The sequence below is a fragment of the Pezoporus wallicus genome, unplaced genomic scaffold, assembly GCF_028554395.1.
Source record: "Pezoporus wallicus isolate ANWC-B61680 ecotype Strahan unplaced genomic scaffold, APGP_CSIRO_Pwel_v1 contig_5485, whole genome shotgun sequence".
Classification (NCBI taxonomy): domain Eukaryota; kingdom Metazoa; phylum Chordata; class Aves; order Psittaciformes; family Psittacidae; genus Pezoporus; species Pezoporus wallicus.
In genome coordinates, this window is record NW_026641550.1 from 163,036 (window position 1) to 188,957 (window position 25,922).

The 25,922-nt window shown below is 52.6% G+C and overlaps 2 protein-coding genes across 3 annotated transcripts; both read right to left on the minus strand.

Moving 5' to 3' along the window:
• Window positions 1-240: 240 nt before the first annotated feature.
• GBX1 (gastrulation brain homeobox 1) lies at window positions 241-7,158 on the minus strand. Its single transcript, XM_057424283.1, is given in 3 exon segments — window positions 241-880; window positions 6,392-7,073; window positions 7,075-7,158. Coding segments are annotated over 3 exon segments (1,287 nt in total). The 3' UTR covers window positions 241-359.
• Window positions 7,159-17,036: 9,878 nt separating this feature from the next.
• ASB10 (ankyrin repeat and SOCS box containing 10) lies at window positions 17,037-25,715 on the minus strand. Of its 2 annotated transcripts, none has more exons than XM_057424282.1 (5): window positions 22,302-22,863; window positions 20,770-21,037; window positions 19,702-20,206; window positions 18,263-18,376; window positions 17,037-17,440 (listed from the first exon to the last, which is right to left on the minus strand). In XM_057424282.1, the coding sequence occupies exons 1-5, from the start codon at window positions 22,522-22,524 to the stop codon at window positions 17,255-17,257; spliced, it is 1,296 nt and encodes a 431-aa protein (XP_057280265.1). In that variant the 5' UTR covers window positions 22,525-22,863; the 3' UTR covers window positions 17,037-17,254. The 2 variants fall into 2 exon arrangements, with proteins under 2 accessions (XP_057280265.1, XP_057280264.1); XM_057424281.1 differs by lacking the exon at window positions 22,302-22,863 and adding an exon at window positions 25,229-25,715 and having other exon boundaries at window positions 17,038-17,440.
• Window positions 25,716-25,922: the final 207 nt, after the last annotated feature.

Genomic DNA, 25,922 nt, shown 5'->3' on the forward strand with positions numbered 1-25,922 from the left:
GGCCGCCCGTCCATCCGTGCAGCGCAGCCGGGTGGGCAGCCCCGCGGAAGAACGTCGCCTCGTTCCATAGAAAATAATTTATTGAAATCACAGCTATACATGGGCGGGCGCCCGCGGGCAGCGTGGTCCTGGCCCCGGCCCGGCGCGGCTGGCGGCCGGCACCCGCGGGGGCCAGACGGCCCGCGCTCTCCGCGGCACGGACAGACGGACACGCTGCCGTATGTACAGAGTTTACACGGAATAAATAAGGGACATGTACAGAGGAGTGCGAGCAGGCTCCCTGGCCTCGCCCCTGCCGCGCCGGGCCCCTCCGCTGCCGGCGGCCAGCCCCCCCCAGGGTCCGAGAGCCCCAACGGCGCTCAGGGCCGGGCGCCCTGTTCGATCTGCTGGTGCTGGCTGCGCACGGCGAAGCGGTTGACGTGCACCGGGATGGGCACCACGATCTTGGGGTTGCGGACGGGCTCGCCCGAGCGGTTGCTCACGTTGCCCGCCTTGATGCGTTTCCACTTGGCGCGGCGGTTCTGGAACCAGATCTTCACCTGCACCTCGCTCAGCTTCAGGGCGTGCGCGATCTGCGAGCGCTCTGTCAGGCTCAGGTACTTCTTGCAGTGGAACTCCTTCTCCAGCTCCAGCAGCTGCTCGCTGGTGAAGGCCGTGCGCCGCCGGCGGCTTTTCCCGGCCCCGGAGCCCGGCGGGGTCTGCTCGGCCGCGGGGCCGCCCTTGCCTTTGCTCTTGGCTCCCAGCGCGGCTGCGGCCGTCCCGTCCAGGAAGGGCTCCTCCTCGCTGTCGCCCGCCGAGCTCTCCTCCTCCCGCTCGCTGCACGGCGTCGCCGCCGACTTCACCTCCAGCTTCTCCTCGTCCGAGCTGTACGCCTTCCCGTCTGCGGGGCACACAGCATCAGCGCCCGCCGGCTCGGCTCGGCCCGCCCGCCCGCCCCCCCCGCCCCGACCGAGGCTCCCCCTCCCTCGCCCAGTCTCGCAGCCCCGGTCCCGCAGCCCCTCGCACGCCCGCAAGAGGAGCGACGGTCCCTGCCCCAGCCGCGCTCTCTGCCAAGCTGCGGGCAGCGCGGGCTGCATCGCGCTGCCCGCAGCCTGCCCGGCGCTGGGGTCTGAGCCACGACAGCCGCTGCCGCCATCCCTATTCCACAGCCCAGCCTCGCTTCCAGGGCTTGTCCAGACCTCCGCATCCGGAAAGAAAGTCTGTACCTTGTCCCTCAGTTCAGCTCTGTCCTATCGTACTGCATCAATGCTGTTAACCCGGCACAAAGCCAGCCAAGAAGAGCTGAAGGACCGTCCTGGAAACAGCAGTCAGAGCAGGCACCAGCCCAGCAAACCTACCTGAGGGGTTCTACAGGACGTGGGGTGTCCTACCACCAACACTCTCTCCCTAACCTCACAGTACTCTACAGCAGAGCTGCACAGACAAGGGAACAAAGTGCTTAGGCAGCTGATGCTCAGGGCTCACCTCCCCATGCGGTATGTGCAGAGGGAAGGACAGAGACCTCCAACAGTATTCAACACACGGGACCTTAACCAGGGCCACTCAAGGAGGCAGTGCTTGGACCAGTGCAGGTAATTCTGCTGCATTGCCTTCAGGGATACTGGTCAGGTATAGTGGTATGAATCTCCTTCTTGCAAGCTTCTTGTGTCCCAGATTGCTGCCTGAATGATTAAACAGCCATGGAGCAAGGGAGAACATAGGTGGGAGAGTGGAAAGAGGCCTGGAAGCCAGTCACTTCCTCGGTAGAAGGGCTCAAACAAAGGTGCCATAGAAGATCAAGTGAGAAGATGCTCCCAGGCATAGCTAGGGGTCATGGAGTGGTAGAGGATCCACAGTTATGCACAAGCAGATGAAGCTATTTTATCATGCTGAGACTAGAAGAGACCAGCAAATGGTCCAAGTCTGACCCAACAGCAGGAATAGCTGCTGAAATGAGGTGGTTCTGAAGCAATGCCACTCTCAATATAATCCTACATGCAGAAGAAGCAGCAGCTCTACAAGCTTCTAAGCAGTGTCCAGGTATGTGCACCTTGGCCACTGGGTCTCTGGACACCTCACCTCGGTAAGAAAGGCAGAACAGCCCTCAGACGCCTGAAGCTGCACAAGCAGCTACTGCAAGAAACTGCTTGAGCCCAGGAGACATTCTTAGGAGTCTGGTTGCTGTGGAGCTCCCACATCCTTTGCTGGTTCTGCAGCAAGTCTGTGACTTCCTGAGAATGAGTGGGAGGCTTTGGAGATCTGGAATCATCTCTCTGCTCCTCCTTCTTCATGAAGGGGGAAAGAAACACCTTAATCTCTATTCTGCTGCAGAAGAATAGATAGTAACCTCTTTCTTCTTGAGGGCCAGGGGCCGGAGAAGAAATCTCCCACAGATGTAGGGAGTATAGTAAAGACCCAGAAAATCGGTACTTGTGGGGGTGAGGATTAGCTGCAGGTGGCATGGAACACTTTGGCTGACAGAGCACAGTCTTATGCAAGCACTTTGACAAAGAAAAGGAGAACTTTCATTTCTGTGTACCACCTGTCCATTGGAGCATGAGGCCTGATAAGAGAGCTCTTAACGAGGATATCAGTGTCTTCACCAGGAGTTACTCGTAGCTGTCTTTCCCCACTGGTGGAGGGCAGCATCCCAGCAGCCACACTATCAACCACTCCTACAAGAGCCAACTGCCCCAAGAGAGACTGGAAGAAGGCTGAGCTACCAGCTGCAACATGTCGCTTGTAAAACAGGTACTCTCTCTGGATACATTCTTCTTAACCAGACCCCACATTTTAGATAGTCTCTAGCAGACTAACACATCTCACATTTGTGTCTTACAAAAGGGCACAGTTTGTAGTAAGGAACTCAGAACTATAGGATGACAGCATCTAAACCAGAGGTTTTCACAAAGAAAATTGGTATATCAGTCTGTTAGTCATCTAGTATGTCCCTCTGAGGAAGTAATGGAGGCAGGGGAACCCACCCATTTGGTGGGAGGGTTTACTGAGACTTTAAAGGCCTTTGAACAGGAAGTGAAGCTGTCATGAATCGAAGCATTGTGACTTTAAAAAAAAAGAAACAGCAAGAAGGCAGGAGATGAAGAATGGGATTGACCCATTGCTTTGTTCTTCACAAAGTCCCAGTTCACTGATCTTAGGAAAAACATAGAGACCTGCTGGAGTGAGTCTAGAGGAGGCCACAAAAATGATAAAAGAGGGCAGAATCAGACTAGATAGAAATAAGACATATTTTACAGTGAGGGTGGTGAGACACTGGCATAGGTTGCCCAGAGAGGTGATAGGTGCCCCATCCCTGGGAACACTCAAGGTCAGGTTGGAGAGGGCTTGGAGCAACCTGGTCTAGTTGAAGCTACCCCTGCTCATTCCAGGGTAGTCAAACTAGATGAACTTAAAGGTCCCTTCCAATTGAAACTATTCTGTGATTCTGGACATGGTAAGCATGGTGAGGAGAGTTGGGTGTCACAGGTGACAAAATTATTCAAGCAGGATCCGAGGGTCCTAGTTCAAGAATGTGTGTTGTGACAGCCAGAAGAACCCTGTGTTGGTATGCACACACGAGCTGTATGTCATGATCACAGGAAACAACATGAAACTTCACCCTGTCTCTGATTGAATGTGCTGTTACTACATCAACCCAAGAGAGGGTCTTCAAGCTGCTGCCTGGATCTTGGTGGGGACAGGTACAGCTCAGGAACAAACATGCTCTCAGGAGAGGTGTGGAGAGCTGGGGGTGTTGAGTACCTTTATCCTGGGAGTTGTATTCTTTGTTACTACAGCTGCAACAAACCAGCCTCAAAGCCTTGCTGCTTCTTGCCACCAGTTTCCCCACATGCTTCTCCCCCCTCAAGAAGCGTAACAACAGCTGGAAGCAAGTTAGCAAGTTTGAGACATAGTAGATGCAGAGAGAGGCCCTAAAATAGAGCATTGACTCTTCTGGCTGATCCAGCAAGCAACTGATCTTGTCTCCATAGACACCTGCACGATGGAGATACTAATGGAGCCCAGGGACAGAAATAGTCACTTTAGGGTATAACTCACTTGATGTCAGCAAAACAGACAAAAGGAGGCATTTCTTCTTCACATGGCTCTTCTACAGATAAGAGATCTGTGGAACACCTTGCCCCAGGATGTGGCTGATGCCAAGTTTATCTCTCCTTTCTGGTGGACTCCAGGGGAGACTAGATAAGGTCGCAGAAGAGGAATTGGCCAAAGGTTACTAAATGCACAGAAACAACACCTGGCTCAGAAAGCTCCTGAACTGCACGTGGTTGGATGGTAGGCAATTTTACGTGTAATTTCAAGAAGTATTGCAAAGGTTGTGCTCTCTTGCTCTTCCCTGAAGAACTGCTTTTGGACAGGGACACAGGTAATGCAAACTGCATTATAGTTTTTGGTGCCTCCATCTTTCTCTTCCTTAATTGTGAAGAGAGCCTACAGCAACCAGCCTCACTTTCATCAGAGATGACTGGTAAAACAAACCGTATTGCCAATCTCTAAGGGCCTCAGTTGGTTCAGTCAGGAGAAACATTAGGTAAAGGAGAAGGTGGGCACACCTGGCCTGACAAATCCTCTTGGACCTGTGCAGAGCAAGCCACAGTCAGGTACACATGGACACATGCGTGTGCAGAAGGACAGGAATCCTTCCTGGCTTCAAAGCAAGCGAGTGCTCATAAACAGCAGCAAAAGAAAAGGAGCAGCAAGACATACTTCCTTCCATTACATGAGCCAGGCACAACAGGGCAAGTATTAGAGACACTATTTCTCGATACCAGAAATGGCTTGAACAGTTCATCCGAGTCCCTCGGGAAAAGAGAACATGTTTGGCTTAGCTATGGAGGAGCCACAGAGGGAAATCAAGCACAATGCAGTTCATTTCCCCATAGACTGGGAAGATGTGGTCATACAGGCTGCATACAGGTTTTGCTCAGGGCAGTTCTGTCCCTGAGGACACTTTCACAACAAAAGTGAGATCGCACTGGGTTTTTGACTCAGGACGGAGGCCTGGGAGCACCGGAAGGGCACCGAAGCCTGATAACCCACACAGGTAATGGGGAGGCAAAACGCCCCAGCTGTCCTGCTAAGGGAAAAGGTTCAAGAGGTGCCTGAGTGAGGGAAACAGTCTTCTGAGAGAAGGTAGCGCAAGGAAAAGACCCAGGCTTATCCAGGAGAGACTAAATGGAGATGGAGAACAAACAGCCAAGCACTGAAAGAAGCAGCAGAGACTTCTTGGCATGCATCAATGCCAGGAAATCTGTGAGACAAAGGTGGATCTCAGGGGGATGACCAGGGGAGACAGTTTTCAGGACAGGCCACATTAGAAAGACTCAGATGTTGGCTTGTCTCAGTCTCATGGCAGAAAGGACACCTCAAGCCCCTTGCTGCAGGAGCGGACGTGGAAGAGAGCAAGAGCTGGAGCTGGCTGAGAAATACAGAGCAACAAGTAACAGAGCTTGATGCCTGCCTCACAAAGATGAGGACCCCGCGACGGCAGTGGGAGCCGCTCCCGGCCAGCACCGAGGGAGGTCGCGGGACCAGAGCCGCCGCCTGCCCGCGCCGTCGGGAAAAGCCGATGCGGAGGCAGCGGGCAGAGCAGCGCGGGGCGGTGGACCAAGCGGAAGGGGAAAGGGGCTCTGGGCGGCTGTGAGGGGCGCGGAGCGCTGACAGCCGTAGCACGACGGCGCCCGGGCGGGGCGGTCTGCGGGATAGCGAGGGATCCCCCAGCCCCGCGGTCCGCCCGGGACACTGCATCGTGCCGGGGACAAGGAGCAGTCCCGCACCATAGCTGCGGCGAACGATGCCGGGACAGGCTGGAAGGGCTGCGCGCAGTCTTCGCTCGCTCAGGGCCAGCTGCCAGGACCTCGGAGAGCTCCGGGCCGCCGGACCGGCCCCAGCTCCGGGACCCCGCACCGCTCCGGTCCCACCGCATGATCCGTGCCCCGCCGTGGCGGCCGCCTCGACCGGCGGCTCTGGTGGCTCTCCCGCCGCCCGGGCCCAGAAAAGGCGAGCAGAGTTTGTCTCACACCCGCGAAAGTTGCGGGCGCTGCAGAGCCGGCCCGGAACGGAGAGGAGCCGACGCCGTCCTCCCGGCTCGGCCCAAATGGACACACCGGGAACGCAGCCGCGGGCAGGTTCCGCGGCCCCGGCCCATCGCGGCCCCGCCGAACACCGGTCCCCCGAGCGGCGGGCTCCACGGCTGTTGTCCTGACGAGCACGGTGCCGCCCACCGGCAGCCTCCAGTGGGGAGACGGATAGAGCCTGGGCAGCGGCCGGGCGGGCGGTGTTGCCCGCCGCGGTGCCCCTCGGGGCTGTGTAAGTGCGGGGCGAGGCGGGCCGGCTCTCGCCTCAGACGAGCTGCTCTCCACCGGCCAGGGCTGGCCCGCGTCGCTCTTACCTGCCAGGCCAGGGAAGGGGTCCGGGAAGTGCAGCGGCGGCTCGGGCGGTCCCTTGTCGCGCCCCGGGGGCAGCTCCTCCGCCTCTAGACCCTCGGCGCCCCTCCGGCAGCCGGCGTCGGGGTTGGCACGTGGTGGAGGCAGCTCCTGCGGCGGGTAGAAGCCGTCGGGGGGCTCGGAGAAGCTGGGCAGAGCCGTGGTGAGAGCCACCATGGAGGGCACAGCCTGGCCCAGGCTGGCGCAGAAGGTGTTGGTGAGGCGGCCGGCAAAGGAGGCCAGCGGCGCCAGCGGCGGCAGCCCCGACTGCAGGGGCGCGTGGGACAGCGCCTGCGGCAGCACCAGCGGCCGGTACGGCATGAACATAGGGTACCCGGTATAGAGCAGGTGCCCGGACCGCGGCGGCGGCGTCCCGATGAGCGAGTCGATGGAGAAGGCGGTCCCCTGGCCGCTGGGTCTCTGCATGGCGAACGGGCGCCGCCGGCTCAGCCGGCACCAACTTTCCGGCGAGCTCGGGCCGCCGCCAACTCGCCGCGCCGCCGGGCCCCGCCGCTGCCGCGGCCCTGGCCCCGGCCCGCTCCCGCCGCCTCCCGTGGGCTCCGGCGCCCGGCGAGAGCTGCCGCCCTCCCGCCCGTTCGCTGGCTCGGCGCGGCGGAGTGGAGGCGCGCTCGGAGCCGCCCGCCCGCCCGCCCCGCCGCGGGGGGGCCGGGCCGGGCCGCGGAGGGGAGGGGAGGGAAGGCGGGCGGGGGTGTCGCCCTCTGCTCTCATCCATCTTCCGCACATCACGGTCGAGTTCCTCCTTCAGCACCCGCTCCGGCGGGGCAAGACTCCCCGCTATCCCCGGCGCGGCCAGCCCCTGGGAAGGCACCTCCCCCTCCCGCCTCATCAGCTGTTATTAATGGTGATTGATGATTAGCAATTACGGGGCCAGCACAAGGGCGCTTTTGTGGGGACGGGACAGGGCCGGGCTACATCTCTCTGCACATCCATCCTCGGGCCGTTCCCGGACCCGGGACAACATACGGGACGGGATAAGCCGGGCCCATTCCGCAGCAAGCCACACCGGCTCTCGGAGCCGGCCGGGGCCGGCGCTCCTGACAGGGAGCGGCCGGGGGCCGGGGTGCAGGGCGGGATCGAAAGCTCCTACGGACCTCTCCTTGCCGGGCAGTAGCCGGGCCCGGCAGCCGGGCGCGGCCCCGCCACTTCGGGGCTACCGCGCTGTGCCGGAATACCGCCCGTCTCCGGCCGGGGCTCCGCGAGTGTGCGTCGGGCAGGATCTGGCTTGTCTCTTTCCAGGCTCCGGACCCCGTTTCCCGGAGCCTCTGTGGCGGGTTCGGAGCGGGGTCTCTGTGAGACCGGCGGGCGAGGGTGCTGCGGGAAGAGGGAGGCTGTCGGGTCGTCCAGAGACGCACTCGAGCCGGAGCGGGAGAGGGTGGCTGAAACCCGAGCGGTGATTGAGGCTCTCCTGCCTTCACCCCCTTGCTGCTTCCTCGGTGCCGCGCATCACGGGGAGCTCCCGGTGCTCGGCTCCGTCGGGACAGGACCGGGCAGGCGGTGCTAAGACCCGGCTGAGCGGGGCCGCAGCCCGGGGCACCGGGGAGCTCCCGCCCAGGCGGCTCAGCCTGCCCGGACCTGTCCACCACTGGGGCGGCCCCAGACAGCCGGGGCCGGGGTTTCCGAACCTGCCCGCGCTGCGCTGCAGCTGCACAAAGCCCCTGGGCTCTGCCCTCCCACCGGCGCCCTGCTCGAGTGACAGACGCGTACCCCGACTGGCTGCCGATGCACATCACTCCATCTGCAGAGCGAGTGAGACCAGCGCAAGCCGACTGCTCCTGAACTGCGGCGAGAGCTCCACAGCTCTGCCCTGCTCTGCTGCGTGTCCTGTGGTGCACGGCCTGGCTAAAATGGAGCGCTTACGTTACGCTCATGACCACAATGAGATGCTTACTGGGCTTGTAACATGCTGAACATCGAGCAAACTAAAGCCCTGCCTCGGAAGAGAATCAGCATCTGGATTACCATGTAAAGCACTTGGAAGCTGAGAAATGCCGAAGCTGAAGTTGTGTCTAAACTCACTTCAGCTGCATTTTCAGTGACCCAGCTACATATCAGACCTTCAGCTCTCACCTAGGGATAGTCCTCTTCTCAGAACCCCTGCCTGCACTCATCCTTTGACTAGGGATGCAGTACTCCTGGTTGCTTAGCTATGCAGGTTGTCTGAACATGCAGATTTCAACACCACCACCTTCTACTCTTTCTCCAAGGAACTCTGAACACCACTTTGTTGCAGCCTTAATCAAGTGTTTTGTGGGAGACATGACAGTCCAGCCATGGGGTTGGGCACTGGAATCCTGTGTGGAGCATGTAAATGAGGCCAATGGGCCCACCAGGCTGACAGTGTGGTACTCAGCCTTCCCCCACCAAACAGGCACAATCTGAATCCCCAGCTGTGATATCAGTATGAAGGGCCTGCACAGAGCCTCCTCTTTCTTTCGTGTCTTTTATGCCAATCTCTATGGCACATCCTTGCAGTCTTGAAGAAATAACCCTCTGTGGCAAAACCTGCCCTACCCTCAGCCAGAGAAACAGATGTGTGGAGAAGTCAATGTTAAAATAATCATCCAGTCACAGATAATGAATCAAAAAACTCAGGCCTGGCAAGAGGGATCCCTCTCACCACTGTCATGCAGACACCTCCCACTAACTGATGGCCCTTAGATCACTAAGGAAGAGATGGGGGTGTTTACAGGGTGTAGACCATTTGGACCCTACTCTAGGATGAAGACACAGTTTTCAGGCTGGGAAAGCAGCTGGCAGTGACTAGCAGTTGGATGAATCCCACCCTAGGAGTCACTTGTGACTTGATGAGGGACACACTCAAGGTCTACAGGTCAACATCCGTGTCTATCTGTCCTTGGCCCAGCTCTTCAGTCTCATCTGCCAAATGTCTCTGTGGGAAAGGAACCTTCAGGTTGGCCTCAACATCAGGCACACACCTTGGGTTCATTCCATTGCTATGCTAGGCCATGGAGAAAAAGTGTAGCCAGGTGTAAGTCACTAGATCTCAAGACCCGTACTCAAAAGGGTCCAAAGCAAGGCTATGCAAGCAACTTGCGAACTCCTGAGCAATTGTCATTTGATAGCTTGTTCGGTGAACCTTTAACCCACACCTTGCACCCTATACAAGTCAGCAAGATATCTGAGAGCAACAAGAAAGTGCAATCTTCAGTGACCTTGCTGGGGAAGCTGAGAAAGCTGGGGAATGAACTATGGCTCCCACAGGGAAGGATCACTGCCTGTGTCCAAAGCAGCAGGTCCTTCCTGAAGCCAGTAACACAAGTTTCCATACTGGCCTCTGCAAATCCATAGCTTGTACCCTGCAAATACCTATGTATATGTCCAAGATTAAGGTTCTCATTACTTGGACATACACTTGCATTGCCGCAGCTCCTGTCTCTCTTCAAACATTGAATCTCAGTTAAATGCTGGGAGAAGCAAGAGCATGCTGCTCCGACAGGGAAGGGGTGCCAGGAAGCAAGAGTTGCAGCAAGGCAGGTGGGGCAGTGTCTTCACTGACAAGGGTACAGTCCCACAAGACTCAAGAGAGGTGAGTAGAACAGATCTGGTGGTGGTAACCAGGGTCACCAATAGTTAGTGATCACCCAGCAAGTCTCCAAGTGGTAAGGCAGGTCCAAGGCTAAGCCAGAGAGTCAAATCAGTGGGTTGGGACCATTGTCAGCATGAGGGAGGTACAAGATCAGGTGTGCTTCCAGCTTAGTTCAGGCAGAGACTGAGGGTCAGAGCCTGAGCTTAAAAGCAGCTCCTCAGCCAAAGAGGGGCATGCTCTTGCTGAGGCTCCCCAAAGACAGACATCACCTAAGTTGGTCCTGACCCTGGAGAGCCAAACCCCCCCCCAGAAGAAGAATGTACTCAGGGTCCTGCTAACTTATTCTGCTCGGGTTTACTTTATCTCATGAGACTATGCATTAAAGAAAGGTAGAAATTCATTTGCCAAATTGTACAGCAAAGATCCAGAGAAGAAAAGGTTGAAGGAATGGGGGCGGGAGGAGGAGGAGTGTTCTAGGCAGAATAAAGCAAATATTATACTGTAGTACGTACATTAAACATGACACAGACTGAGAGCTCGACATCCACCATCCTTGCAGGATGAGCCAGACTGGAAGGGTGAGGGTCTAGGTTGTACATGATAACTCTAATACCCCTTAAGCCTCCAGGGGCTTTCCCAGTTTCTGTATTCTGTATCCAATCTTCCACAGTTTTTCAGTCTAGTGGAAATGCAGTTTCCATGGCTTCCACTTGAGGCTCAGACCTCCGCTGTTCAGTAAGCTCCCTGGGCGTTTCTCTTTCTCCACACGCCTTCTCTGCGGGAGCCACTCTGTGCCATTTTATCAGGCTCCATTCCCCACTTACAAGTAGTTGGTATGTTCCCTTAACGTGCCTGAAGATACACCATCCAACACACCAGGTACGAGAGAAATATCAATTGCATGTGCAATTGGTAAAGCCCCTGGTCTCACTGCATTCTCAGCTGTTGACAAGGAGGGACCTCTCAGGACCTTACTGGATGCATTATGAGACACTCAGGTAGAAAAGAGTCTCGGGAGGAGATCTGCTCTCTCCCTTCTGTTTTGGGGTTGCTGGGACATAGCTCAGTGTTTATGAGCCTCAACACCTCAACACTTGGTCCTGAGTCTCAGCAGGCAGGGCCCCAAGCACTGAATTCAAGTCCAGTCTCTGCAAGCAGTGCCTTTAAGTAATTACAGACCAGTCTGTCCCATGTCCTCCACCACATCACTGCCTGAGCTGGCCCTCCTTCCTCAGCCGCCTTTGCTTCCCAGCCCTCTTGTCTATTTTCTACATTAGAACTCCTGAATCTTCATCCTCTTCCTCCTCTGATCCTTGCTGGAAATGTGAGCATGGAAAAGTCAATAGGCAAGACTGTGAAGTTTCCTACGCAACACTTGGCACTTTGGACGCAGCATCTATGCTGAAGACGGTACATGACCTGCCTGGTTAGAACGGAGGATCTGGCATAACTTCAAACTGCTCAGCATAGGCAGAGGCTTCCTGGGAGAAAAGTATCCGCATCCAAAAATGTCTTTGCAAAATGGGATCCTCAGAGGCTGGTAATTTTGGAAAAGTTGATCCCATACTACTAGGGAGAAGAAGGAGCACCTGAGCCAGCTCTCCTTCCTGCTCTGTAAGCTGTTCCTCCAAGGTGGGGAGTCTAGAGCATATTCCTGGTACACAGGCTGTTGGCTAAGTACAGGCCAATTAATTTTTGCTGTAGTTGTAATGGGAAAAGTTCAGTCTGTGACAGGCACACAGCATGGCAAACCACAACGGCAACAGTTAAAGTTTAATAACTCACTGGCAAATGAAAGCAGGTCTTTCTAATGGAAACTGCTATGCAGCCTTAACTTTATGCCTTTACCTGCTCCACTTACGATCTGTACGCAGAATCTGGCACAACAGGACTAAATCTAGTCACGGCCTCTAGGCATTCCTGCAGTATAGCTACTAAACATATTAAAAGCAAAGGTAATGTTGCAAAATTATCTACTCGAAGTTCAGAAAATCTAGATAATGTGCTGGCTGTGATGCTGTTTTGACAGAAGCAAGGCTCGTATCAGGCACAGACCTTACTATTGGACTATACAAGAATGGTGGACAGAAACTTCTGGAGGTCATTTTGTCCATTCCTGCCCCTCGCTGAAGCAGGGCCATCTACAGCCAGTTGCTCAGCACCTTGTTCAGATGGCTTTTGAATATCTCCATGGAGCGAGATTCAGCAAACTCTCTGGGCAGCATGTGCCAGTGTTCAATCTCCCTCACAGTGAAAATATGTGTCCTGCTGTTCAGACAGAGGTTTCTGTGTTTCATTTAGCGCCCATTACCTCTGGTCCTGCCACTGGGCACCACTGAAAACAGCCTGGCTTCCCCTTCTTTGTGGCCTCCCTTCAGGTATTCATCTGCACCGAGATCCCCGAGTCTCTTCATCTCTCCAGGCTGAACAGTCCTAGCTCTCTCAGCTTTTCCTCACAGGACAGATGCTCATGCAATTTTCCCATGTTTAGATATAGTTATTTTGTCACCACTCAGTTTTCTCTTCTTCAGAATATACAGCTCCAAATCCCCGAGGTGCTTTTGGTTGGCCATTTCCTTGTCTTCTTCCCACTCTTGATGTCCTCTGCTCCCACCACAGCCTGCCGTCTATGCTATGGACACCACACCTCTGGAAGAGCAGACCAGAGTGGTACTTCTTTACATATCAGACTCTGATCTGTGCATGCCACAACAGCTGTGCCTTTTCTGTGCAGCTGGTCATGGGCAGTACGTGGCATGATTGTTCCTGCACATCTCAGCTTGCACCATCTCTGGCAGGTCAGGCTTTACTAAGGCTTTTCCGGCTGGGCTTTGCTGGTTCTAGGGGAAAACTTGGTATTTGTCCTGCTTGCCTTAGCAGCAGCTGGGTCTGTAACTCAACCAGCACAGCTGCAGATAAAATAAGCCTGTCTACACCTCTATGGAAGTCTTTAAGAACTCTAGAAAAGTGCAGGACAGACTTCCAGGTAACACCCTCTTTGTATCACTGCAGTATGACTGCTGGTAACTGACTTCAAGTAAGGTTTTCTGACTAGTTCTGCTCTCACTTAACAGCAGTTCACTCTATATTGTCTTTTCTTAAATTCGTTTTGAGAGTCTAATGTGAAAGAGCATGAAATTAAGATACTTAAGACACAGAACATCTGCTCTTTCTGTTCATTTCCTCAGGCCCTTTGACCTGATAATGAAGGACATAGAATTGGTCTTACCAACTCTGCATGTATTCAGGCAGCTGCAAACTGTTCAGTTACTTGCTGTAGTATTTTTCAGGAATCAAACTAAGGTTGTCCAGGCATAGGAGCAAATTTAAGAAGTCACAGGCTACTATCAAACATGTGTTTGCATTTGGCGCAAGCCCAGGTGGCCCAGAAGCCCAAAGGACAGCCTTGCAGCCAGGAGCAATGAGGTAGATGGGACAGAGTGGATGTGAGCAGCGTTGCTGACATCTGGTGATGAGCTGGAGGAACAGAGCAGGGCTGGCAGGCCCCAGAGAGCATCTTTATACAACAGGGGTGTGCTCCCCCACATTTCACCTGCAGAGGATGGTACCCCAGGAGCATCTGCATCTGCCGCAGAATGTCTAGATGAAAACAGACATGCAGGAAGCATTTGGAGTCATGCTCCTAATGGTGAGATACCAGAAGCACTCCGCACCAGGAGAACTGCTCTAGGGCCAAACCAGCCCCTGGAGTCAGTCCAGCAGAGCTTTGCATGGGGCTACTCAAAGACTGCTGTGAGTCAGAGACCCTCATCAGGTGGATTGTCCTCATGTGCTGGTGGACTGGTGAAAGGAGTTTGCCTTTGTGTGTCACATCCAGCCCTGAGGGCTGCATTTGTGCACTTGGCAATGCACAAACGCTGCCCAGTCCTACAGGGTGAAATTGCTCAGTGCTTCTAAATGGCTGAAATCTCAAAGCTAAAGCTTGTGAGAGGAACTGAATAAGAGAAAATATTTAAATAAAATTATAAATTAGCATCGCTGTTTATTTCATAATGTCTATTTCAGAAACCAGTGCAGGCAGCAAATTCAGAGCCAGGAAGCTGATAGAGCCAGTACAAACCAGTAGTTACAAAATGAAGGGAACTAAGGGGAAGTCACAGATATCCATGAAGTACCAGTGAAGCGGGCAGCACTGTCAAGGGAAACATGAAACTGTTTCATTACCCTGAGGCCAAACACAGTCCCAGCTGTGACAGAGGCCAGTGTTAGACCAGTGTGGAAGAGTGACAGGACTATGGATCATAGATCTGTAATTAAGCAGACTGATTTCCCTGGGACTTGGGCTGAGCACCATGCAGGATAAATTCTGGTCTGGGCTAGGGCAGATCTTCCAGTGATTTTTAAAAAAGCCAGAGATAAGAAATCTACATCCACCATGATAAGCTATTCTAAGATGCAATTAACTAGTAGATTAATTACCCTTTCTATTAAAAATGTGTCTCATTTCTAATACGTATTTTTGCAGTTTCAATTTCCAGCCACTGGATCTAGTTTTACCTCTAAGTGCCACTCAGAAGAACTGGCAGCGCTGACCAAACCCTGCAGCTGGCCCCTCAGAAAGCTTGGGGAGGCACAGCTGAGTACCAGCCGTGGAGGTCAGCATGGCTGTGGAGCATGTGTTTAGCTCACATGCCCACGGTGCTTCATGGAAGAATGCTGCCAATCCTTCCTGCCCTGTAAAACCGGGACTGAAGAACAGGTGCCTACAACTGCATGCAGGACTCCAAAGATCAACCCTGGTGTGTCCAACCATGGCTGCTCCAGCAGCAGAGAATCCAAAGAACTGCACTTGCTGGGCACCTGCCCAGGTTTCTGTGAGTAAATGTATGTTCTGCAGAATGAAACCCAAGAACTCAATAGGTATTTCTTCTCTGTATTTGAAACAACAGTGGATAATGGATAAAATACTCGTATTTTACTGTGGTAACAAAATACTATTCCATCAGTAATTAAGAAAGATGTTAAAGAAAAACTGTTTAAATAATAATTATTATAATCTGCAGGAGAATAACTTACAGCCAAGAGGATTTATTTGGCTAATGAGTTCACTGAACCATTGATTTTTTTTCTTTATAACAAATCGTGGCACACTGGGGAACTTGAGATAACTCAGGGAAAAAAAAATCCAGTTCTTGTCGGTATCTGTGTGTGTTCACACAGATATGGGGGAAACTACAGAGCAGTCAGTTCAACAAACATCCCAAGCAGTCGCAGACAAGCAGCCAAGGGATGCTTTCAAAATCAATTGCCAATCGATTAGCATAACTGAGTTAAACTCAGAGCATCTGTTCTCAGTCTGCACTTAGCTTTAACTTTTCTGATTGTTTCAGTTCTGAAAAAGGGCTTAAGTGCCCAAAAACTTTTCTGATGAGTTTTTTCTTTCTTTGGTTCTTTGTCCCCCAGTCAAATCAATCAGTCTGTAAAAGGTATTCCCCTTTTCCTACTAGCCTCACATTCCTTGAAAATGGTTCCTCAGCGGTATCCTTGCATCAATGAAATCACACCCTTGTAAGTTCAGTGGGCATACAGATGAAATCTGATCTATGAAGATGTGTGCCCAGGGATGGCTTGCCCTCTCAGCCACCTGCCTGACCTCAGCCTTCCCACTGATGCTGGGATCCCCTGCCTGCAAAGCTGGTAGCTCTGAAAGGAACCATGGAAACTCACCTGCAGTCCCAGCACAGGAGCTTCACTGAAACAGATGTCCATCTATGCTAAGACCTTTGTCCAGAGAGGAACTGGCAGTGCCAGGAGCTGGCCTGCCCACATATGCAGTGTCATTGCGTGCCCCCGTGTTTGCAGAAACTAAACACGGGAGATTCACCTCTTCCAACCTGAGCTACCCTCAGCATCCAATTGCAGAACAGGCTTCAGAGCTAACAAAAGTAATCAGCAGGACCTGAGGCATGGCTCTAAGTCTACCAGCTGCAAGAAGCAATTACAAAATAAAGCAAACGATTAAATTAAATCCTTCCCTGTCCTTAAGGTGATATTATCTTAATGGCTGAGTACCCATTACTAAACGTAAGTTATTGTAGGCACACGGACAGTGCTGGAAGTAAGGAAGAATGGTAAACCAGCCCCACATGTACTGCTCCATAGACTGCCTTCCTACCAGATACCCATTGAGGCTAAAGCAGTCCCAGACCATGCTGCCACCAAAAGGGACAGACCCTCCTGTTTTTTTGCTCCTCCTCCACTCACAGACATGTGAACAGAGAAACAACGTGTAGTGCTGTCTTCACGTACCTTCTGCCAACTAGTCAGGCACATCTGGAGTCAGGAGCAGGAGCAGAGTTGTCTTACAGCAAATCTTTAAAGGCTGGTTAGTGCTTTGGTTTCTTTACAACTGCTTCTTTAAATGGTAGGAACAAACACTACCCTTTACCTTGTCTAGAGTGTGGTGGAGCCCAGGCAGCAGTGTGTGGACTTGCACTGTACTCTGGTAGATGCTGACTGCACTGGGCCCAGGAGACCAGCACTGTCAGGACATGCTTCCTCCTCGCCCCACATCAAAGTCCCCAGTGCCAGCACAAACACTGCTGTCCTGCCCTGAGCTGCAAAGCCAGGCAAACCCAGACATTGAACCTGCATGAGAAGCGTCTGGGTGGGAGGCCTCAGCCCCACACTCACCACACATTTCTCTCTGTCTCCTGAGAAGCAGGTGGATGTGTGGGTCTGAGAGCGCACATGCCACTACGTGTGGCACATCACATGGTTAAGCTCTGTCAGGACAGCCTTCAAAGCAAGGCAGAAATCATACTCTGGTAGGTATAGAGCAAGACTAGGGTTTATTCCAAACAACTTCGGGTACAAACCGTAAACAACTTGACTAAAGACAGGATCTTAATAAATGCCCAGGGAATAGAGCTGCATCATTCAGGTTAGGGATTGTAGACTTGAGACAGGGAGGCCAATATGCTATGACTAAAACTGTGATCAATGCAGTGTATTTGCTCCTTGTCCCTCAAAACACCCTAATCCCCATATTTTGCTTTTCCTACTGAGTCTGGAGTTTGTCCTGATTAGTGCGGGTAAACAGAGTGCTCCAAAACAGGCGCATGAGGCAGAACACAAGTCTGCCTGTGAGAGGGACATAGCAACAGGCTTGGCTTGGGGGGCTGACATGGCCTGGCAGGAGGTGTGTGCGAGTGGAAGGAGTTAGCAGGGAAGGCACAGTTGGCACCGCAGGGATGGAACATCTGCACAGAAAGGCAAAGTAGGACTGGAACCACAGTCCTCAATAGAGAACATCCTCGAAGCTGAGCAGCAGGAAACGGTGCAAGGCACTTGGCAGGTGCAGCTGGGACAGAACTGGAAGCAACCGGCCCTCCAGGAAGGTCCTGAGTGTGCAGCGAGCCAGATGCTGCAAGGAGCGAGGTCTTCGCTCCAGGGAAAAGAGTGACTGGTAGAAACGTGGGTATTTCTGCAGAAAGAGAAGAGAGGACAACACACAGATAAAGCTAAAGATACCACCCTGGCAGCAGAAGTTGAACCAGATATCCCTCTACCTTAGTCACTATGGTGAAGTAGTGTTGTCAGCAGGATTTAGGAAGTAATAATCCCCCTGTTCTCAGCACTGGTGAGGCCACACCTCAAATACTGTGCTCAGTTCTGGGCCCCTCCTCACAAGAGAGATACTGAGGTGCTGGAGCATGTCCAGAGAAGGGCAACAAAGCTGGTGAAGTATCTGGAGAATAAGGCTTATCAGGAGCTGCTGAGGGAACTGGGGTTGTTTAGTCTGGAGAACAGAAGGTTCAGTGGGAACCTTATTGCTCTCTACAACTGCCTGAGAGGAGGATGGAGCAAGGAGGTTGCTGGTCTCTTCTCTACAGTAACTAGTGACAGGACAAGAGGTCATGGCCTCAGGCTACTCCTAGGGGAGGTTTAGATTGGATATTAGGAAACATTTCTTCACCAAAAGGGTGGTCAGACATTGGAACAGGCTGCCCAGGGAAGTGATAGAATCACTGTTCCTGGAAGTGTTCAAAAACCGTGCAGGTGAGGCCCTCAGAGACATGGTTTAGTGGTAGTCCTGGGGTAACGGTTGGACTTGATGATCTTGAAGATCTTTTCCAACCTAATTGATTCTATGATTCTGTGATGCTTCCTCCCTATCCCCCAACAGCACCACCCCTGTGCCCTGCAAATCTCCACCCAGCCGCAGCCCTGTCCCAAACTTCCCACAGCCCCAAGGCTCCTCTGGCACCCTGTCACAGTAACTCAATGGCAGGATGCATTCCCTCACCTGTACAACCTCTGCTGGAACTGCCTCCACCCAGTCCTCAGAGACACGCACATGGTCATAGCTGTTCATCAGGGCCTCGATGACACGCGGGCAGGTATGGCAGTACCGCAGCACCTGTGCCAGGGAGAGAGCAGGTGAACGCTGCCTTTGGGCAAGGTCCTCAAGTCTTACCTTCACCTTCCAAAAGCTGCTCAAAAATAGCCTTGGCAAATCTCAGGAACTAATGTCCTTCCCTTGTGTTGCCCCACGAGATCAAACCCACAACGATGGTGGAAAATGCCAGAGCACCACTCCCGTGACTGAGTGTAACTGAGCCAACCCCCAACATGAGCAGCATGATTGCATTCAGCACAACTGGGTGCCTACAGCCTCTTCTTGGATGCAGGGGTTAACATACATGGCGGGGATGCAGAACTTTGTCTCACTGCTGCAAGTAGCTTGCAAGCAGCCAACAATCTGCTTCACACCAGGCTCTTTCCCTCACATTTTTCTAGTTAGAGCACAAGCCATTCTGGGGCAAGGACTGACACTGATCTTGTGGGCAGCAAGACTAAGGCATACTATGCCTCTGTTGAGGGCTACACGGGGGTCTCAGGGATGTATTATGCCTGTTTAGCGTGGAGCTACAGAGACATCCAGGATCTGTGCTGTGTGTAATGAATGTTCTAGGAAATAATGTGCTCATGTTAGCTGTGACACAGAGCCCCAGGAAGACATCACACATCTTGTGTAACACGTCTCTGGTGTGTACTGTGTCTGTGTAAACACAAGCAGCATGCTGGTGCTCTGTACCTTACACCACCCATGTGGCCTTTGGAGCACACCCCACCCATGCATAGCTGTACAGAGGCAGATCTCCCCCGGCTCTTGGCTCCCACTCCCCATGGCCCAGGCCAGCAGTAGCTGTCAGAGTCTATTCTGGCTGTACGAGTGATCCTCATTATCTGGCGTTAATAGGAGATTAATTAGTGTTAATTGTTGATTTTCCTGTATTTTCCCAAAGGGGAGAGCAATCTGCTGATCTCCGGGCTGAGTAATTATTGCACTGCTCAGGAATTAAGACAGAAAATTAACCCTCTGTTTACTGGTGTTTTGCAGAGGCAGCATGAGCTGGAGGGTATGGCCCAAAGAAGAAACATGCCCAAGAGACTGAACATCTTCCTGGGCAAGTGATTAAGGAAACTAGTAAGTACTGTCCACACAGCTTAGCAGACGGAAGTGGGAGAGTCCTACAGGAGAACATACCCCAGAAGAAAACTTCAGAAAACCCCTTCCCATTAATGTCAATTTCCCCTCCCACAGCCTGTGGGAAGAGACAAGCAAGCAGGCTGGCAGAGAACAAGCCCTTCTGCGACAGAAACACCCTTGCTCTCACTGGAGCGCTAATGTTCACATTCTCCCTTTCCCACCATGCTCCTGCATGGCTGTGAGCCCCTCACCTTGAGAAGAGCACCAGGCCAGATGCGGATGGCACCGTAGTTAAGCAGGGCTTGCACCACAAGCTCTGGGTGGTGGTCTAGCTTGTAGGCAGCTGCTTGCAGGATATTGTGCAGTGCCGTGTTGCCGCTGTAGTTCATGACGTTGACGTTTGCACCCCGGGCCAGCAGTAACTCTGCTATTTGAGCATTGGCATTCTTGCAGGCCAGATGAAGTGGGTGCTGACGGTCCCTATCTGCAGCATTGATGCTAGCGCCACTCTCCACCAGCAGCTGGCAGACTTGGTAGTAGCGGTCCATGTCCTGGGGCTGATGGGGCTGAGCACAGGCAGCATTCAGTGGTGTCTGCCCCTCCTCATTCCTTGCCTCCAGGTCTGCCCCATGGCGCAGAAGCAGCTGGACATGGTCTGTTAGGCCATGCCGTGCTGCTATATGCAGTGCTGTGTCGTCTTCCTCCTCTGTCCGACTCTTCACACTGGCTCCATGCTGCAGCAGCTGCTGCACGCACCTATGTGGGCCAAGATGACTCAGTGACAGGCTCTCCTGTCCAGCTATACTACCTCCCATCCCCTCCCCACCCCTTCCCTCCCCATGTCTGTACCATCCTAGGGCTTTTACTTTTCCCAGAAGCCCAAAAATTCCTGCTCCTCATGCCCTGGAGCAGTTTTAAGCAGATGACTGGTGAGTGGAGATACCATCATCCTAATTCTAGTTAAGTCTTCACAGATGTGTAATGCAGTGTTGTTACACCCAGAGTCTGCTCCCACACACCCACATCAGCCTGCATGCATAGTGCGTGCCCTGAGCTTCAATGTGAACCATCAGCTCTGTACTGCTGGTGGGTAGCAGAACAGCAGCACCAAACTCAGCTGCATCAGCTGAAGAGTACAGCTTGCACTGATCTATTGGACTTCAGAGGTGATGCTGGTCCTGGAATAGGCAGTAAGGCCATCCCATTCAGCAGCTGTTGCTGTAACCACCACCCCACCTGCAGGGATAAGCAGAGTACACTTCTACAAAGGATAAGGCTTGAGGTGGGGAGATCCACTGTGCCCCCTCAGCAGAACTCACTCGATGGAGTCTGGGCTCTTGCAGAGATGCAGGGGCTTGTAGCCATCCTCGGAGACAGCCTCAGGGTCAGCACCAAAGCTGAGTAGCAGGCGCACGCAGTCTGTGCTGGCCGCTGCACAAGCCTCATGCAGGGCGGTTTTACCCCCTGGTGCGAAGTTGACGGCGGCACCCCTGATTAACAGGAGCCGCAGGCAGTCTGTGTAGCCCCGGCTGGCTGTGATGTGCAGCGGTGTGGTGAGCTCCTGCTCATAGCTCAGAGACCACAGTCCTGCAGGGAAAGAGACGTCAGGGGGCTGCGTCCAGCCACACTGCACAAAAGCACTGGGTCCAGACCTGCCCTTTCCCCCAGGGTACCTCATATACACCCACCCCCCCATCCCCCCCCCCCCGAGAGACTCGGGTTTCCCCTTAAGGGACTGCCTCTTTGTGACAGTCTCTTCTCTGCAAGGTCCCTGCCTTTTGACTAGCCTGCCAAAGGCAAAGATCTGGGGATAGCGCCTTACACTGACTGCACAGCCGTGCTGATGGGGAGCTCAAAGGAGCAGCTGTGCCTTGGGCAGAGGCTGTTCCCAGGAAGTATGCTTCTCACCTGCGACTCAGTCATGCAGGACAGGGGTTGTGTTGACAGGAGTAAAGCAGATAAAGCGCCTGGGGCACAGGCAGGGCTGAAAGCAGCAAGGTGGCTGGGAAGAGCACCAGGTGTGAAGCACCGCAAACACAAGGAACCAGACAGTAAAACAAGCAGGCTGACACACACAGAGGAGATTTCGACAAGCTGTGAGCATGGTGCAGACAAGAAAGCTTCAGCAGAGATGGACATCTAGGGCTTAGGAGAGAGCAAAGGGCTGAAACATGCAAACTCAGCAAAGATGCTGGAACCATTGCTGAGCTGGTGCAGTCTGCTGGCAAACGGCCTGCAGCTGTTACAGAAAAAGGTCTCCTTAAATCATGTTTCTTGCTGCCCAACCAGGCTAGGGTGGAGAACCAAGTCCCACACTTCATATGTTCAACACTACATCGCTCTCACCTCTTTCTCGCAGAAGCAGTATGCAATCAACTGTGTTTCCCAGGGCCAGGTTCAAAATGAACTACCTCGAGGACCTAATGCAGGGTTGTGACAACTCCTTGGTCAGCACAGCCCACAGAGAGACGAGCAGCAGAGGCTGCACACAGACAGAATAGGCATACAGAACCTGGTTACAGGGCTGGTCACAGAAGGAGCACCACCTGGAGCTTGAATTTCCTCTGCCAAGTGGGGGAACCCAAGCAGCTTCCAAGCACTTGCACAACCCCTGCTAGAAGAGGCAGGTATCCTGGATCACACTCCTGAACACATAAACACTCTCCCGTAAGCAGCACAGGGGAGCCCAACTACATCCTAGTGCTCTCACTCCCACCCTCATTCCTCCATAATCCAATAAGCACCCATAACACACAATCCCAGCAACAGGAATGCCCTGCAGCATAAGCAAAAGGCTCTGAACCCCTGTTGAGGTGTGGTACACGCTGCCTGCCTGCTGCCCCCTGCATACTCAGCCAGCGGATGTTGAAGCGGTAGTTCTTCCACTCTTCCAGGTCACTGGTGTCAAACACTGCACTGGGACTCAGGTTGTTCTGAGAGTTCCTGAGGATCTCGGCCACAACCTCCTGATCTCCAGTAAGCAGGGCCTGCCAGTAAGTCTGGGCAGGGCCATCCACCTTCTGTATACAAATGGGCTCCTGGCTCTTGCCTCCTCTGCCTCTGATGCTGCTCATGATGCAGTACGCAGACCCTCCCAGACACCAGGGCAGGACGTGCTGCTGCTGCCTCCCCGGCCAGGGTCTGAGCCTGTGGGTGCAGCCCCACTAGTGTGCCGTGCCCCAGTTGATGGGCTGCCTGCCTGCCTGCCCTGGGGCACTATACAAGGAGGTCAGACATGCCACAGCACTGTTTGGCCCAGGGTGGGTACAGCTCAGGTCTCAGCTCTTCTATTCTGGGAAAGCTTGTGACAGAATGTTTGGGCCAAGAGGCTGAGAAGGACAATCCTCTCAGGCAGCAGTATCCCTACAGTCACTGGTTGTGAAGGGAAAACTCTTAGGCAGGGCAGGGTAGAAGGGTAGCATGAAGGGTAGAAACAGAGGCATGACATCACTAAGAAAAGAGAGGAAAGTGGTCTCATGTCCCGCTAGTCTTCTGTCACCCAGCTGTTGCTCAGAACACAAAGCACAGCTGCTGCCATAAACCAGCAGCACAGCTCTGTCCAGCCCGTGGCTCCTTGCACATCTCCAGCCCCAAACACACACTGGTTTGCTAGTTCCACCTTAGCCCTTGGCACTAGACAGGTTTTTAAACAAGCTAAAGGAAAGTTCATCTTAATCAAAGCTTAAAGACAAAGGACTTTGAAGACAAAGGCAGAAATATGTACAAGGATGGGAAACAGTGAAGTAAAAACACAGAAGGTAATTGTCCTTTAGACCCCTTCCTACTTTTCCTTGAAATTCAGCTTTACAGAGCTCCTGCATTGTTTTAGTACTCCTTTTCCAATCCTTTGACACTTGCCTCACTCAGGGTTCTTAACTGCTGTCCTTCACCTGAAATGGCATTTTCTCCTGTCCCTACTGGGTTGTATAAACCCACCCTGCCCCTACTTTTGTTACAGAACAGCACGCTTTGCTCAGCGTTTGTCAGCATTGTGTGTGTGTGTTTTGTTCAGACCATATGTTTTAAGGAACACACCAAACTGCATGGAAGGCTAGTAGTGTTTAGTTCAATTCTGTGGTGTGGAACTATTCAGATCATACAGCTAAAAACAAGTGACCCCAATAGATCACCAAGCAACAATTACCTGGAGGACCAGAGAAGAGTGTGAGATAGGGAACTTTATCCTTCTCAGTAATGAAAATAAATGAGCAAGTTCTGTACTGACAGTCTCCAGCATTCTCTGTCTGTGCTGACTTCACCATCTTGTCTAGCTAAAATGTAGTGGATGAAAAAATAAGGAGGGAAGCACCAGGCAGACTTTCTCACTGTTTCTCCAAAGATATAAGCTGGTGTCCCATGAAGAGTCTAAGGTTCCCAATCACATACACATCACCAGGGAGGCAAAAGGCTGTGTGAGTTAGCGTCAGTAACACATACAATGTACACTTCCTCTGGGCTTCTTAAAATATCAGTAGGGATGACTTGGGAAACACCAGGTCACTAGTGTCTACTTTAAGGTCACTGGCTGGCTAAGTTTTAAGAAACTGTCCCTATAGGCCAGTGAGATACAGAACCAAATCATGAAGGTTTCTTTGGTTGTTGTTCCATATCCTTATCTGACAAATTTGGCAGTACATTTTTGGTCTGTTTAGCTTGATGAATAATTTTGGTTGATTTTTTACATCTTGAAACCTTGGTGGTAAGAACAATTTCTGTCTAAAGTTGTTTTACATCAACTGCTCTGATAGCCTTGGGACACCAATGTTTACAAGCAGACTGACTTGCTGTTCAGGTGTCTGCCAGCCCAGTATAAGACAGGAGTTAAAATGTGCAATTAGTATTTTATTGACAAGTGGTTTCAGTTACACAAAGGGCAATCAATACCTTTTGTATTTTTATTTCTAAAAAGACTGTAACATTTCAAAACGTGGGTTGTACAAATCTTGTAAGTCAGTAAATAATCTTCACCACTCACAAGCAGCCGCACTTGCACGTGCAAGCTTGCACTATCTGTTTGTCTCTTGGCAGCGTGGATCCCCACACAAAACACTTGGCCATGGTCAAGCTTTATCAATGTGCTCCATAGCTTTGTGGCAGGACACTTAAAAAGAGCACACACCTCTGGGAAAGTGGCCTTTATCAACAGGTCTTCCATTCTGGCACAGAGGGGTTTTTGTCACTAACCTTCTATGGAAAAGAATGGTGCATTTATGGCCCCCCTACACCTGACAGTCTCTGTCTTAAATTCTGGATGTCTGCCTGCACCACACGGCTAACAGACAGTGGCAAGGACAACTGCACTTTCAGACTACTAATCTGTCTACTACCACTTCTCTGCTGTTCTCAAAGCATGTCACAGCCTCCAGTTTCTAATGAGCTGGAGTAACAGACCCAACTTAAGATACATGGCAAGAAAAGCATCCTTATGCCACCTGATGCATTCTCACCCAAGCACTGCCTCCATCTCACTCATATTTCACATCTGTCCCAACAATTTCTAAGAGTACAGCCCTGACGTTGTTCCTCTCCAGCAGCACTTTCAAGGGCCCTATCCTCACCAGCAGTTTGGCCACCTTCAACAAGACCGCTACCATTTGTTCAAAGGCACTGGAATCCTCCTTCCTCAACCAAGAGCCATTCTTCCTCAGTCCCACTTCCACCACCCTGCTTCCACCATTGGGGATTCCTCTCAACACTTTTCTCAGGCATCAGCACTCTTTCTCTGGTCCCCAGCCTGGGCGCTTTACATCCTCCCATGTCCCAGCCCTGCACACCCACCAAATTTCTTGCTAGTCCAGCGTAGCTCACCACCCTTGGTCTCAATGATGAGGTTGATGGCTGCATCCTTGGTGAAGTACTTCTGCATCATCTCCAAGTCCCCAGTGAAAAGCGCATTCTGAACCAGCAGATCCCGGCACTCCAGTGGCTCCAAACGGCTGTTCTGGCACCTCTGGCTAGCTGGGCTCAGGCTGTGCTTACTGTGGGAGTACCGGCACATTACATGCCGAGAGTATTTCCACTCATCCTGCTGCCCCCCATCCATTTGCAGGAAGCGTGTGGTAGAGCTGAAGGGAAAGATGCAGTCCATCACAGGGGGTAAACAGGGCAAGTCTGAACTATACAATAAACAAGCTGCTGCAGGCAACAGCCTCTTATCCAAGGCTGTGTCCTTTGCAGGTTACTCCTGGGTTCCAGCTTCCCAGTGTCTGGCTGGATTCAGGAATGGCCTGACTCACCCATTATAAATAGTCATGGTTGGCAGCTCCCGTTCATCACCTCCTTCCAAGAGATTATTTTCAGCTGCTGGATGCAATCACCAGCACACATTAGGTACAGGAGAAGGGTAGCAGGCAGCCTTGAAACACTCTATGTGCTTGCTTGTTTGCTCTGCAAAGTCTCTGCTCTGCACTATTCTCCCACTTGGAATGAAACAGAGCAAGGCCACAGTCCAAGCACAACTATGGAGACCTCT

What these genes read in the sequence shown, in the direction of transcription:
- ASB10 (XM_057424281.1), bottom strand. Translation starts at nt 25,538, where the DNA reads ATGGACTGCATCTTTCCCTTCAGCTCTACCACACGCTTCCTGCAAATG. An exon ending in GGCCTGGTGCTCTTCTCAAG is followed by an intron (nt 18,377 to 19,701) that starts GTGAGGGGCTCA and finishes TCCCTGGCACAG; the next exon opens with GTGCTGCGGTACTGCCATAC. An exon ending in TTCCAGCAGAGGTTGTACAG is followed by an intron (nt 17,441 to 18,262) that starts GTGAGGGAATGC and finishes CTCTTTCTGCAG; the next exon opens with AAATACCCACGTTTCTACCA.